This window comes from Mustela putorius, unplaced genomic scaffold (genome assembly GCF_011764305.1).
Source record: "Mustela putorius furo isolate JIRA1106 unplaced genomic scaffold, ASM1176430v1.1 tig00003983_pilon_pilon_pilon, whole genome shotgun sequence".
NCBI lineage: Eukaryota > Metazoa > Chordata > Mammalia > Carnivora > Mustelidae > Mustela > Mustela putorius.
Genome location: NW_025422123.1, coordinates 13,856,084 through 13,871,270, shown reverse-complemented (window position 1 = coordinate 13,871,270; position 15,187 = coordinate 13,856,084). Strand labels below are relative to the sequence as shown.

The 15,187-nt window shown below is 34.7% G+C and overlaps 1 protein-coding gene across 2 annotated transcripts in view; it reads right to left on the bottom strand.

Moving 5' to 3' along the window:
* The window catches only part of LOC101674167 (CD2 associated protein), a 134,940-nt gene that overhangs the window by 39,800 nt on the left and 79,953 nt on the right, over nt 1–15,187 (bottom strand). For both annotated transcript variants that reach the window (XM_045071255.1, XM_045071254.1), the window contains exons 6-11: nt 13,322–13,509; nt 11,296–11,374; nt 10,806–10,900; nt 9,673–9,777; nt 2,337–2,373; nt 1,110–1,172 (exon numbers count right to left, since the gene is read on the bottom strand). In XM_045071255.1, coding sequence (XP_044927190.1) covers nt 1,110–1,172; nt 2,337–2,373; nt 9,673–9,777; nt 10,806–10,900; nt 11,296–11,374; nt 13,322–13,509 — 567 coding nt within the window. The remainder of the gene's footprint in view (nt 1–1,109; nt 1,173–2,336; nt 2,374–9,672; nt 9,778–10,805; nt 10,901–11,295; nt 11,375–13,321; nt 13,510–15,187) is intronic.

The window sequence follows — 15,187 nt, the reverse complement described above, 5'->3', positions numbered from 1 at the left end:
TTTTTTTTTTTTTTTAAGATTTTATTTATTTATTCGACAGAGAGAGATCACAAGTAGGCAGAGAGGCAGGCAGAGAGAGAGAGAGGAGGAAGCAGGCTCCCTGCTGAGCAGAGAGCCCGATGCGGGACTCGATCCCAGGACCCTGAGATCATGACCTGAGCCGAAGGCAGCGGCTTAACCCACTGAGCCACCCAGGCGCCCCTCCACCAGTATTTTTCAAAGAGCTGGAGCAAATAATCCAAAAATTTGTATGGAATCAGAAAAGACCCCGAATCGCGAAGGAAATGTTGAAAAACAAAAGTAAAACTGGGGGCATCACGTTACCTGATTTCAAGCTTTATTACAAAGCTGTGATCACCAAGACAGCATGGTACTGGCATAAAAACAGACACATAGACCAGTGGAACAGAGTAGAGAGCCCACATATGGACCCTCAACTCTATGGTCAAATAATCTTTGACAAAGCAGGAAAAAATATACAGTGGAAAAAAGAGTCTCTTCAATAAATGGTGCTGGGAAAATTGGACAGCTATATGTAGAAGAATGAAACTTGACCATTATCTTACACCGTACACAAAGATAAACTCAAAATGGATAAAAGACATCAACATAAGACCGGAATCCATCAGAATCCTAGAGGAGAACATAGGCAGTAACCTCTTTGATATCAGCCACATCAACTTCTTCCAAGACATGTCTCCAAAGGCAAAGGAAACAAAAGCGAAAATGAGCTTTTGGGACTTTATCAAGATCAAAAGCTTCTGAACAGCAAATGTTAATTTATTTTAATTGGGACTCCAAAAAAAAATTAAAATGTAACTACTTAATATCTAGTTTTCTTATATAATGAACTATATAATGAAACACTACATTTTTACTGAAGTAATGGTTTAACTTTTTAATGAGTGTAAATTGGTATCAGTTTGGATGAAATCTTTATTTCCTATCAATTTTAACAAAACTCTTCCTCCCAGAAAACTCCAAACATTGTTAAATATTGAATGGTTGTTAAAAATCAATGTAAATCATTTAGTGTGGAGAGATATTATTAATTTCAATGATCACAAAAGAATGAATTACTTTTCTGAAAGTGGGATAATTAGTCTCACCTTTTTCTTCTGGCTTTACAGGAAAATACTTCTTGTCTGTAGTTATTAACTCGGGCTTTGGAGCTAAGGAAAAAAACAAAGTTAATATATTAAAATAAATAGTTTCAAAGCACAAAGACAATTATACTACTAAACAGTACAGGTTAGTTTCAAAATAACATCAGAGAAAAACATGGCTTAACAGAGAGAACAATATACCAGAATCACTAGGCTAAATATCCAACCCTGCAGCTGTTACCTTGTGGTCTCAGATCCCTCTTTGTCAACTGAAGATGTTCATATCATCTACAACACCACTCTCCAGTAGAACTCTCTATGATGATTGAAATATTCTATTTTTGTACTATCTAATATGGAGTATGGAGACTTGAAATGTTACTACTGTGAATGTGAATACAATTTTTTAATTTATTTAACTTTAAATTTTAAAAATCCCAAGTATGACTGGTGACTAAAAATCCTCTAACACCAACTTCTATAAAAATTATTTTTAACTTGTGCTTTACTTGTTCTGGGATTGGGTCAGCAAATACAAAGCCAAAAACTCAGGAGTAGGTAAGGACTTGTATTATTTTAAAATAAAGCAAATCTTCCAAGAAATAATTGTACTTTATTTGTAAAAAATCAGAAATTAGGGGCTAAAATTTACAGAAATAGACAAAGAGCCAGATTATAAAACTGTAACTCTGGAAAAGTCTTCTAAGAATGTGCTTTGGTGAGTGCTGTGAAGTGTGTAAACCTGGTGATTCACAGACCTGTACACCTGGGGATAAAAATATATGTTTATAAAAAATAAAAAAAAATAAAAAAAAGAATACTGTAATATACTTCTGCTTAAAAAAATGAAAATAAACTCTTCTAGTTTGCTTAACCCTTAGCAACACATTAAGACATTATCAAATGGATTTAATATGAAAAGGCAGAATAACTAATTGGCCAGATCAATATATTAAGTATTCTATCTAAACTCTGTCAATTTTCTTAATTAGAAATGATGTTATAATGAAAGTATCCAAATTATACTTAAGATCCTATTTTATACAGTTTATACTTTAAAAATACTGATACTAATATATATGAACACTTACTTTTTATATATTTCTAGTTTGTATATCAGGATATATGATTTTTGCTAATGTAAGTGGTTTATACTTAAAACCCAATTTTGCCATTTTATAACTTGAAAATATAAAAAATAGCAAACTGAATAATATGCTTCTTACATACCTGGACCTTTAGCAGGTGGTGGTGGTTTCTTTGGTTTCTATTAAAATAACAACAGTGAAGATACATGAACACTTACATGTTACATATTTATACTTAAAATAAATTCTGATCATTAATATTATCTGTCCTTATCCCATCCCTGCCAAAAATTATAAAACAAAAAGATCTTAATAACAGGTCACTGAAAAAAAATTAATCTGTTAGAGCAAATGTCTTCTTGATCAAAATTCCAATATGTCAAAACTCACCAGTGAGTTTGGTAAACCCCAAAATACCTTAATGGTAATCAAAAATATTCATGACTGCCTCCTTTACTTTAAGACTCCTAGGCACAATTTTACCTCTCTTTAACAATTGAGTATTATGGGAAAGGAGAGGTGGCAGGGAAAGGAAGAGAAACTGGTTTAAAAAAAAAAAAAAAAGAATAGCTAATAAATGTATCTAGCTTATACCCTTGACTCTTCAGAACTCTCAAAGAGAAGATTTAAATCAAAGGTCTATGGGGCACCTGGGTGGCTCAGTCAGTCAAGTGTCCAACTTCTGATTCCCACTCAGGTCGGGGGGAAAGCAGGAAAGGAGGGAGAGAATGTTAAGCAGAATGGGGAGCCACACACGGGGCTGGATCCTACAATCCTGAGACAATCACCTGAGCTAAAATCAAGAGTCAGATGCTTAACTGACTAAGCCACCCAGGCATCCCACCATTCATTTATTTTTAAGACTTAAACTTCAAATATTCCTAAGCATGTAAATTTGGTTTGACCAAATTAAAAATAACTGTGAGTCAATGCTATATAAACACGGAATAACTCCCCCCTGCCCAATAATTTGTTCATTAGGCATAAGAATAAAGCACCCTGGGGGCACCTGGGTGGCTCAGTGGGTTAAAGCCTCTGCCTTCGGCTCAGGGTCCTGGAATAGAGCCATGCATTGGGCTCTCTGCTCAGCAGGGAGCCTGCTTCTCCCTCTCTCTCTGCCTGCCTCTCTGCCTACCTGTGATCTCTCTGTCTCTGTGTCAAATAAATAAATACAAATAAAATCTTTAAAAATTAAAAAAAAAAAAAAAGAATAAAGCACCATGAAAGGCTGAATAAATACTGAATGAAATCTAACAAAAGAAGGGCCTCAGACAGCATTAACCCATAGAGCAACCTCTAATAATTTACTTAACTAAATAAAGACCGCAAAGGTAGGAATTTCTAGATTGGCTTAAATAAAATATGGTAGACTGTCTTGTCCTGGGTCTCTGCTCTCTGACTCAATTGGAGAAGTAGCAAGGAGGAGGCAGTCCAAGATGGTGGCATAGGAAGACTCTGAAGTGACCTCCTCCCATGGACACAATAAATCTACACCTACATATAGGGCCATTCCTCTAGAAAAAATGAGGGTGGACTGAATAGCTTCTACACAGCAAACAATAGAGAAACCACACAGAGAACAGTGGCAGACAAGGTAACAACATAAACCACATCCCAGATACAAAAACCTGCGGTAGGGAGGGATATCCCTGAGGGTCCCAAGCAGACTCACCTGCCCTAGGGCACAGAAACAAAACAGCAATTTAAAGGGCAACTAGACTGCAAGTGCGGGAAATCCACTTACTAACTCTAGAGCCTCTCCCAAATGAAGGAACTGCCAGAACTCTTTCCAGGGTCAAAGATGCCGGCAAGCACCACTGTTTATGTTCCCCACATCCATACTTGACAGTACTGATGAGAAGAGTCCAAGTACTCAAGTTGGCCTCCTAGGACTGCCGAGAAAGTCTGGGGCCCCAAACCCAGAACAATTTCAGCTGTCCAACCAAGACAATCCACTGCCCTGTGCCAGCCTCAGCTTTAGCCATCACAAGAAGGTGGCCCGAGAAGCTCCAGGATACCACAGGCCTGCAGCCAACAGCTCAAGCTCTCCCTCCAGCGTGACCCTGGCACAGAGTACACTGGAATCCCTCTCATGTCCACACTTGCTCAAGTCATCCACCAAGGAGCCCAGGCCAACTCTAGCCCCAGCCATCCTGCCAAAGTGCCCTGCTGCACCAAGTCCCAGGGAACCCCTGGCCCATATCCACTCTAGCTCCAGCTCCCCAGCCAAATCCTCCTAGTACACACAATCAACAAAGGGGAAATTCCTATACAAGGCTACTCCCTCAAGACCAACAGGTAATTTACCAAATTTATAGACACAAACACAGAAAGACAAACAACTTAAGGAGAAAGATGTCGAAAACAAGAGAACAATATAAAACCTCAGGGAAAAAACCCTAAGAGATTAAACAGTTTACTTGATAAAAACAGTGCAAAGGAATAGTCACAGAGATGTTCACTGAACTTGAAAGATCAATGAAGGAATACAGAAAGAAACCTTAACAAAGAAGTAGGAAATATAAGAAAGTACCAAAAATAGGGGTGCCACACTCAGTTAAGCATCCAATTCTTGAGCTGGGCTCAGGTTGTGATCTCAGGGTCATGAGACTGAGCCCTGTGTCAGGCTCCATACTGGACATAAAGCCTGCTTGAGATTCTTTCTCTTCCTCTGCCCCTCCTACCCCTGCTCACATGGGCTCACATTCAAAAAGAAAAAAGTCACAGAACTGAAAATTTCAGTAACTGAACTAAAAATATACCAGAGTTCATCAAGAGATTAGAGGATAAAGAAGAATGGATCACCCTAATGGAAGACAGAATATTGGAAATCACCCAGCCAGAATAGCAAAAGAGAAAAGAATTTTTTAAAAATAAGAATAGTTTCAAGGAGGGGTGCCTGGGTGGCTCAGTGGGTTAAGCCACTGCCTTCGGCTCGGGTCATGATCTCGGGCTCCTGGGATCGAGTCCCGCATTGGGCTCTCTGCTCAGCGGGGAGCCTGCTTCTCTCTCTCTTTCTCTGCCAGCCTCTCTACCTACCTGTGATCTCTCTGTCAAATAAATAAATAAAATCTTTAAAAAAAAAAAGTAGTTTCAAGGACCTCAGAAATGATATCAAGTATACTAACATTCACATTATAGGGGTCTCAGAAGGAAAAAAAGAGAAAATCTAAGTGAAGAAATAATGGTTACAAACATTCTTAACCTAGTGAAGGAAAGACATCCATGTATAGGAAGCAAAGAGAGTTCCAAACAAGATGAAATCAAAAAGAGTCACACAAAGATATATTGTAATTAAAATGACAAGAGTTAAAGAGAAAAATCTCAAAGGTAGCAAAAGAAAAACAGCAACATATAAGGGAACCCCCCTAAAATATCCGCTGCTTTTACAACAGAAACTTTTTGTGGGCAAGAAGGGAGTGACAGTATACATTTAAAGACCTGAAAGGCAAAACTCATAACCAAGAACACTCTATGAGGCAAATCCACCCACAACTGAAGGAGAGAGAGTTTTCCAGTTAATCAAAAACTAATGAAGTTCATCGCCACTAAAAAGGTCTTATAAGAAAAAAGGGACTTCTTTAAGTAGGAAAAAAAAAGACTATAACTCCAAATAAAATACAAGGAAAAAAAAATCTCACTGAAAGAAATACATATATAATTAAAGGCAGTAAATCAGCCATTTAAACAGTATAAAAGTTAAAAAACAAAAACAGTAAATTTTACTGTAACTACAATGAATAGTTAAGGGATACACAAAAAGATGTAAAGTTAAACAACAAAACAAAAAACATGGATCAGATGTGAGATAAAGGTTTAGTGCTAGAAATACATCTGACTTTAAGGAACTATTAGCTTAAAATAGACCGCCATATACATAGGTCAATATACAGAAACCTCTACAGAAGAAACACACACACACACACAAAATAAATAATAAAAGAGTCCATATACACTATGGAGTATTATGTCTCCACCAGAAAGGATGAATACCCAACTTTTGTAGCAACATGTACAGGACTGGAAGAGATTATACTGAGTGAAATAAGTCAAGCTGAGAGAGTCAATTATCATATGGTTTCACTTATTTGTGGAGCATAACAAATAGCATGGAGGACATGGAGAGTTACAGAGGAGAAGGGAGTTGGGGGAAATTGGAAGGGGAGGTGAACCATGAGAGACTATGGATTCTGAAAAACAATCTGAGGGGTCTGAAGTGGCGGGGGGTGGGGGTGGGAGGTTGGGGGAACCAGGTGGTGAGTATTAAGGAGGGCACGTATTGCATGGAGCACTGGGTATGGTGCAAAAATAATGAATACTGTTATGCTTAAAATTAATTAATTGATTAATTAATTAGTTTTAAAAAAAGGAGCCCAAATGTAACACTAAAGAACTATCAAACTACAAGGAAGAGACCAAGAAAAGAAATAAACAGAGAAAAGCTACAAAAACAAACAGGAAACAATTAAAATGGCAATAAGTCCATACCTATAAATAATTACTTTAAATGTAAATGAACTGAATATTCCAGCCAAAAGACACAGACTGGACGAATGGATAAACAGAAAACCAAGATCCATCAAAATGCTACCTACAAAGACTCACTTCAGAACTAAAGACATACAGACTGAAAGTGAAGGTATGGAAAAAGATTATCTCATGCAAATGGAAACAAAAAGAAAGCTTATGTAGCAATACTCATCAGACAAAATAGACTTTAAATAAAGATTGTAAGAAAAGACAAAGGGTATCACATAATAAAGGTGTCAATCCAAGACAAAGCCATAACATTCAAAAATATTTATGCCGCCAACACAGAAGCAGCAAAGTTATATATAAAGCAAATATTAACAGACACAAAATTGAATATAACACAATAATTGTAGGTGACTTTAATAAACCATTTACATCATCCAGTCAGAATATTAATAAGGAAAATGCTAGCCTTAAACAACACATTACACCAGTTGAACTTAATAAATACATGTGCACTATTTTGTCCAAAAAACTAGAGAATACACTTTTTTCGAGCGCACATGGAAAAGTGTTAGGCCACAAATCTCAGAAAATTCCAGAAGACTAAAACAAACACAGGAAGACTAAACAATGCTACTAAACAATCAATGGGTCAACAAAGAAGTCAAAGAGAACATCTAAAAATATGTTGAGACAAATGAAAATAAAAACAATAGAAACAACTTTCCAAACATATTGAACACTGCAAAATTCTAACAGGCAAGTTTAGAGTAATACAAGCAAGCCTACCTCAAGAAATAATAAAATTCCCAAAGAAACAATCTCAATTTATACCAAGAAGAATTAGAAGGGGGAAAAAAAAAAAACCACAGTTAACAGAAAAACAAAGATCAGAGCAGAAATAAAACAGAGATTAAAAAACAAAAGACAAGATCAATGAAACTAAAAGCTAACTACTGAAAAGATAAGCAAAATCAATAAACCTCCAGTCAAAAATCATCAAGAAAAAAAGAGAGAGGACCCAGAAAAATATATAGGACCCAAATAAATATAGAATAAATGAAACAGGAGAAGTTACAGGTGACAATACAGAAATATTAAGGATCACAAGAGATTACTATAAACAATTATATGCCAGCAAATTGAAAAACCCAGATATGGATAAATTCCATTTATGGTTAAATTCCACTCTTCTAAGAATTTATCCATTTCCTCTGGGTTCTAAGACTTGATTACAAAGAAAAAGAAAATGTTAACAGACCAATTACAAATAATACAATTCAATCAGTAATTTAAAAGTGCAGGGCCAGATAGCTTCATAGGTGAATTCTACCAAACATTTAAAGAAGAGTTAGTAAATATCCTCAAATTATTTAAAAACACTAAAGAGAAAGAAATGCTTCCAAATTCATTTTATGAGGCCAGCATTACCCTGATATCAAAATCTGTCAGACATCACAGAAAAAAAAAAAAAATTACAGGCAATATCCCTGGTGAACACAGATGGAAAAATCTTTAACAAAGTATTAGCAAATTTAACTGAACAACACATCAAAAGGATCATACATCATAATCATTTAGGATTTATTTCATAATGATTCAACATCTTAAAATGGACCAATGTAATACACCATTTTAACAAAATGAAGGATAAAAATCCTACGGTCATCTCAATATACACAGAAAGACCATTTAAAAAATCCAACATCCATTTATAAAACCTCTCAACAAAGTGGGTACAGAAGGAATGTACTTCAACATGATAAAGTCCACACATGACAAACCCAAAGTTAACATCACACTCAATGGTAAAAAGCTAAAAGCTCTTCCTCTAGGATCAGGAAACAAGATAAGGATGCCCACTCTCACCACTTTTCTTCAACACAGTATTGGAAGTCTTGGCCACAGCAGTTAGGCAAGAAAAAAAAAATGAAAGGCATCCAAATTTGGAAGGAAGAAGTAAAACTGTTCACTACTACAGGACAACATACATATACATGTGATATATACATACACAGTGGATTATTACTCAGCTAAAGAAAGAATGAAATCCATAGATGGACCCAGGGGATATTATGCTAAGTGATATAAGTCAAACAGATAAAGACAATACCATATGATTTCATTTATTGTGACCTCTAAAAAACAAAACAAATGAACAAACAAAACAGAAACAGATTCACAGACATAGGAAACAGAGTGTTGGTTACCATAAAGAGGAAGGAGCTAGGGAGTGGGTGAAATAAGATGGAAGGGAGGAAGAGATACAAACTTCCAATTATAATAAGTCAGTCATGGGGCTGTGATGTACAGCATAGAGAACACAGTCAATAATATTATAACTTTGGTGATGTGATAATTAGACTTCTCATAGGGACCATTTTGTCATGTATAAAAATATCTAATCACTATGATCTGTAACACTTAAAACCAATAGGATACTGTATGTCAATTACACTTCAGTCAATCAACCAATCAATCTTCAGTGAGGTCCACTGTTCTATGGGGAAAAAAGAGATCAAGTTGCAGAAAAGCAGAAGATCACGAATGAATAACTCAGCATCACTTAATATCCGGTAAGAAAGCAAAGACTGCTTCTTACCCTCCCAAAAATGCATTAACAAGAGTAATCCTGTAAGATTAAGAGTAGCTAAAAATAAGATTTTCAAAAAAATTAAAGTATAATTTCTTCCAGGACAAGTGTTAATTTGTCTAATAGCTACAATGAGAGACTTTTTCTTTTAATTATAATAAAGTAACAAAGTCTAAGGTTACTTTTCAATACAGTCAGTGGGGAATAGAACACAGAAGTAAAACACAGAACTTAAATATTATTTTATTTTACTACAGTTCAAATCGATTTTACCTCAATATATAAACTGGAAACCCCTCATAAAGTTATTCAGTAACAATATAAAACACCTGTTTTTAAAGAAATACTGGCAAAAAAGATTCATTAAACTATTATCATCGTTGTTTAAAAAAAAAAAAAAAGAGCTTACTGGAAAGTCTTTATCCAGTTCGTTTATCTGAATAGCAAAATTATCTGGAAATACTCCTTCTTTACCATTAAGTTCACCCTTCCACCAGCCAGCTTCTCCAGTCTCCTATAATGCAAAATAAGGAATAATTAAAATAACTGGGGCTATCTTTAAATAAGAAAAAAAGTTTATAACAAAACATGAAAATATTCAATTCCATTATTTTTACAAGGGAAGAAAAGGGCTAAACAGATCATAAAGTCCTCCTAAAAGCAAATATTACCCACATATTACTTCCAGCAGTAGTTATAAAATTGGGTTTCATTTTTTTTAAATAAGTCAAATAATTTTAAAATTCAGTTTATAAGGAGAAAGGAAAAAGGAAAATGGGAGAGGAGGGTGGAGAGAGAATATGATTTTCTAAACATGTCTTACTTAATTTACTTAATACTTTATATACCAAAAACAAAGACATTATTCATTTGCCTTAGAAATTTCAAGATATTCTACAATTCTTACCAAATACCTACCCCCATGAGAAACTGAGTAGTTATCGATCCAAAACTGTATGGATATTAAAAATTATATTCACTGAACTATCTGATAACAAAGTCAATTTAAAACAATGGGATATTTTTCAGAAATTATTCTATATGGTTATAACAAAACCAAAATATTTATAGTTTTCTTCTATTACAAATAGTTACGGGATCTTGCCCAGACCCAGAAACTCCTGGATTTTCTTTTTCTTTTGCTATAATTTATCCCAAGTTATAAAACTACCTCATACTTTGAAATAGTTGCATCACTTTCCATTGTATGGTTTTATAAACATTTTCATATTGATGCAATTAAAATTGTTTCCTTATTTTTCTTCTTTTTCTTTTTACATTATAAACAACAAACATTGGGGGGGGGTTTAATGAGGTGAACTAGGAAGTGAGAACAGAAACCCGGAGGAGTTGAGGTTAGAGAAAAAACATACATGATGGTAAAAATAATCCCCAATAAATCAATTATTAGGCAACACTATGTGCCATATCAGGACACAGAAATAAGACAAAGTTCCAGCTCCTCTAGAGGAGGAGGAATATAAGGAGAAGGAATGTAAGAATGAATAAATTAATGCACTGAAAAACTGAGAACGATCTTACCTTACTTATTAAGTAGATTATCTCTCCCTCTTTAAAAGAGAGCTCATCTTCATTAGTACCTTCATAAGCAAATAATGTTCTACAATATTCCTTTGCTAAAATAAAGAATGTGAACAATGTAGTTTGAATAAATTGATTCTTTCAACAATAATTCTCTACTTTGTGTAAAAACATGTACACTAGAAGTTATTAAAGACAGATGAATAATTTTGGCCAATACTATACATCGGATTAAGTAACAATTTCATTAATCCATGCACTCAAATAGTTACTAAATGCCTACCATGTTTCTAAGCACAGTTCTAACTGCAGGGGGATTCATGGGTGAACAAAGCACACACAGTAAAACCTCTGACCCTGTAGTACTTCCATCTCATAGAATTTAATACTCTGATCAAGTAGTACAGAGTTAACAAACATCTTCAAAAACTCTAATAATGTATATGAGCATGCTTCATTCCCAATATGCAAATATTACTCAAATACTTACCTTTAGTTTTACTTTCTATGTCTGTTTTTGTTATGTCCACACTCTGTGCTTTGGATCCTACTGACTGTATAACTAAGGGCTGCAACAGAAAAGGATGGTATCAACTATTTTAGGTGAGAATTAAGATAATATTCTTTTTTTTTTAATTTTTTATTTTTTATAAACATATAATATATTTTTATCCCCAGGGGTACAGGCCTCTGAATCGCCAGGTTTACACACTTCACAGCACTCACCAAAGCACACACCCTCCCCAATGTCCACAACTCCACCCCCCTTCTCCCAACCCCCCTCCCCTCAGCAACCCTCAATTTGTTTTGTGAGATTAAGAGTCACTTATGGTTTGTCTCCCTCCCAATAAGATAATATTCTTAAGCAAAATTTCCATTTGCATTAGCTAGCTTTCCCTAATGATACCTATAGCCAAGTTAGTAATGTGAATGAAAACTCTGCAATGAAAAAAGATGATAAAAGCTACCTAAATGATGGCGCAGAACGTCACATTTTTAAAATTCCCTGTCTTAAGGTTAATAGACATTCTTGGTTACCCAGAATATGTTGCTGTAATTTACTTTTAAACCTCTTAAATCAATAAAAATAATAGCACTTAGGATGCCTGGATGGTTCAGTCGGTTAGGTGTCAGGTTTAGTTCAGGTCATGATCCCACAGTTTATCCCAGGGTCCTAGGATCGACAGACCCCCATGGTGGGCTCCCTGCTTAGCAGGGAACCTGCTTCTCCCTCAGCCTGCTCTGCCTGCTTGTGTGGTCTCTCTCACTCTCTCTGACAAATAAATGAATAAAATCTTAAAAAAAAAAAATAATATCTGAAAATGTACTGAATACCAATCCCTGAGAAAAATACTTTGCATACATTATAACTTAATCCTCAAAACAATCTGCATAAAGTACACACTATTATGTGCTCCTTTTATAGATTAGGAAGCAGTTAAGTAACCTGCCCACAATAACAGTAATTTAGTAGTGAAGCCCAGATTTGAACACAGAAAATCTGACTCCAGAAAGTGGCTCTTAAGCAACAGCACTAAAACTTCTTTATGATGACATAGGGAAGAAAAGAAAGTCTTTATACTTCATTGCTGCTATATGAATGAAATTACCTAGCTAATGTTACAAGGTCTTTAACTATGGTTTAGTAGAAAATATTACCTTGTATTGACTAAAGTAAGTCCTTCATACTAATGTTTTCCTTCACTTCTCTCCCCAGAAATAACATTACATTTGACCTTAGCTATCATTAGTTAAAAGTCTAAATATACCAACTACTATCAGTGTGTGTTCTGTTTATCTTTTAAGATATTCACTTTAGGGCACCTGGGTGGCTCAGTGGGTTAAAACCTCTGCCTTTGGCTCAGGTCATGGTCTCAGGGTCCTGAGATTGAGCCCCGAATGGGGCTCTCTGCTCAACGGGGAGCCTGCTTCCCCTTCTCTCTCTCTGCCTGCCTCTCTGTCTGCTTGTGATCTATTTTTTTTTTTTAATCTAAATAAATAAATAAATAAATGGTGAAACAAAACAAAAAAACCTGTCTTTTCTATTTCTACCTATGATAACCAAAAACTCTGAAGTTTCCACTAAGAAAAGCTGTGTTAAATTTATCAGTAAACATTCTCATTTTATAAAAACCTAAACATCAATCACTATAAAGTTGCAGTTTTTCAGTCTTCTCATTCATAACCAATCATAAGTGATCTCAAAAAGGAAATATAACATGGGTGCCTGGGTGGCTCAGTGGGTTAAGCCGCTGCCTTCGGCTCAGGTCATGATCTCAGTGTACTAGGATCGAGTCCTGCATCGGGCTCTCTGCTCAGCTGGGGGCCTGCTTCTCTTCCTCTCTCTGCCTTTCTGCCTACTTGTGATCTCTCTCTGTCAAATAAATAAATAAAATCTTTTAAAAAAAATAAAATAAAAGGAAATACAACAGAGTTGCAAACTGACTTTTACATTTTAAAACATACTTAATGAGCGAATGAGTGCAGTTAACCTAAGTGAAGTTCATCATTACTACCTTTTCTGTTTTCTTCTCTTCTAGTTCACTACCAGATGTTCTTGTCCTAAGTTTCACAGAGCCTTCTTTAAAAATATCTCCAAATCCAATTCCTCGAATTTTCTTTGGCTGTGTAACTGATCCAGGAGCAGTTTCATTCCCATTCCCAGGAGACGGTAAAGGTGAGGTAGTCCCAGTCAAAACAGTTTCTGAAAGAATAATTTGTTTTTGAAGAATGTAGAATCACAAAGATCTTGGCATTCCCCTTTCATACTGCTTACATTCTATACCTCCTAATTAAAAACAGTAAAATAAAAATAAAAAAATTAAATGATGGAGCACTAAAATATCCAAAAATGTAAAATTCACTTAACCTGATTTTTCTGGATATTGTTTAAAATGATAACAATTTTAGGAATATTTAGTTAGTAAAATGCTAATTAAGAAATCCAAGAAGTCATATTATACAAGGTCCTTAACAAAAGCATGTCAAAATTCACAGCTCTTGGTCAAACATGCAGAATATAAGAATAAAACATTACAGACAAAAACTAATTATTTTCTAAGTTATAGAAGATTCAATTTGATCAAAGTATGGGAGTTTCCAAATATAGTAACTAGTAATATTAGCAAATTTTTATTTTAAAAAGTCCATTTTTATTCTTAAAAGTTTAAGATCACTTCAACTCATAGATGAGTAAGCCTAAATTTGAACCAATAAAAATTTAAATTATAATTAAAAAAATTTTTAAGCAAGTTTAACATTATATAATAAGTAAGAAATTTGTTTCTACAATCTTGCTCAATAGCAAAGGATCTTATTTATAGGCTTTAAGGAGTTTATGAACGATCCATGGAAAACTGTACGGGTATTTTTTCAACTTATTTTTCTGGGTATAAGAAGCATATCTCTTATCAGATTCTCAAAAGGCCTTATAATCTAAAAAGTTCTAGAGAATATCATCCAAGAAAATTTCAGACACATTTCAGAATGGGGTTGAGGGGTGGGAAAAACACAGGACTATCAGTTCACTGAACTAAAGGAGTCTGTTGAAGTTTAACAGTAAGAATAACAAGGTAATTAATAAAAATGGTATTTACATTTATTCAGGGCTTAATCTATGCCAGGCACTTGCTAAGCACTGTACATGAATTATACTAATTTACATAATCACTCATAGGCTTAACATTAAGAACTATCATTCCCCATTTTGAAAATAACTGGGTAAAGAGATACTAGGAAAAAAAACTTTTCCAAAGTCATGAATGTAATAAGTAACAAAGCCAACAGTTGAACTGAATCCTAGATGATCACAGAATCAAACATTTTAATAAGATTACTAATGATAATAATCATTAAATTATTAATAATAATGGTTCAAATAAAGAAAAGCCTCCACTCACACATCTGAAACATTTAAGAACTAAAGGAAACAATTTTATTAACTTAAATGTAATGCTAACAAGTACAGCGATCTATTCTAACCACTTTCATTATTCGCCTAAGCCACATATTTTTTGTAATATATTTTAAATCAGTTTATTAGAATGTTTACACACAATAAAATGAACCAATTTTGAATGGATATTCCAATAATTTTTGACAAATGTATGCACCAGGAAACCACATCAAGATCTAGAAAACTTCTGTCACCCCAAATGGACACTCATACACCACCCTCATCAATCCTTCCTAAATTCAAGCTTCAAGAAACCCTGATTTTCCTTCTGTCACTACAGGTATCTTTTTTAGAGTTTCAAGTAAATTTAATCATAAACAGCACATACATCTCGTGTCTGCTTCTTTTGCTAGGCAGAATGTATAAAATATATCCATGCTGTTCCATGCACTCCTACTTCATTCCTTTTTATTGATGACTGGTATTC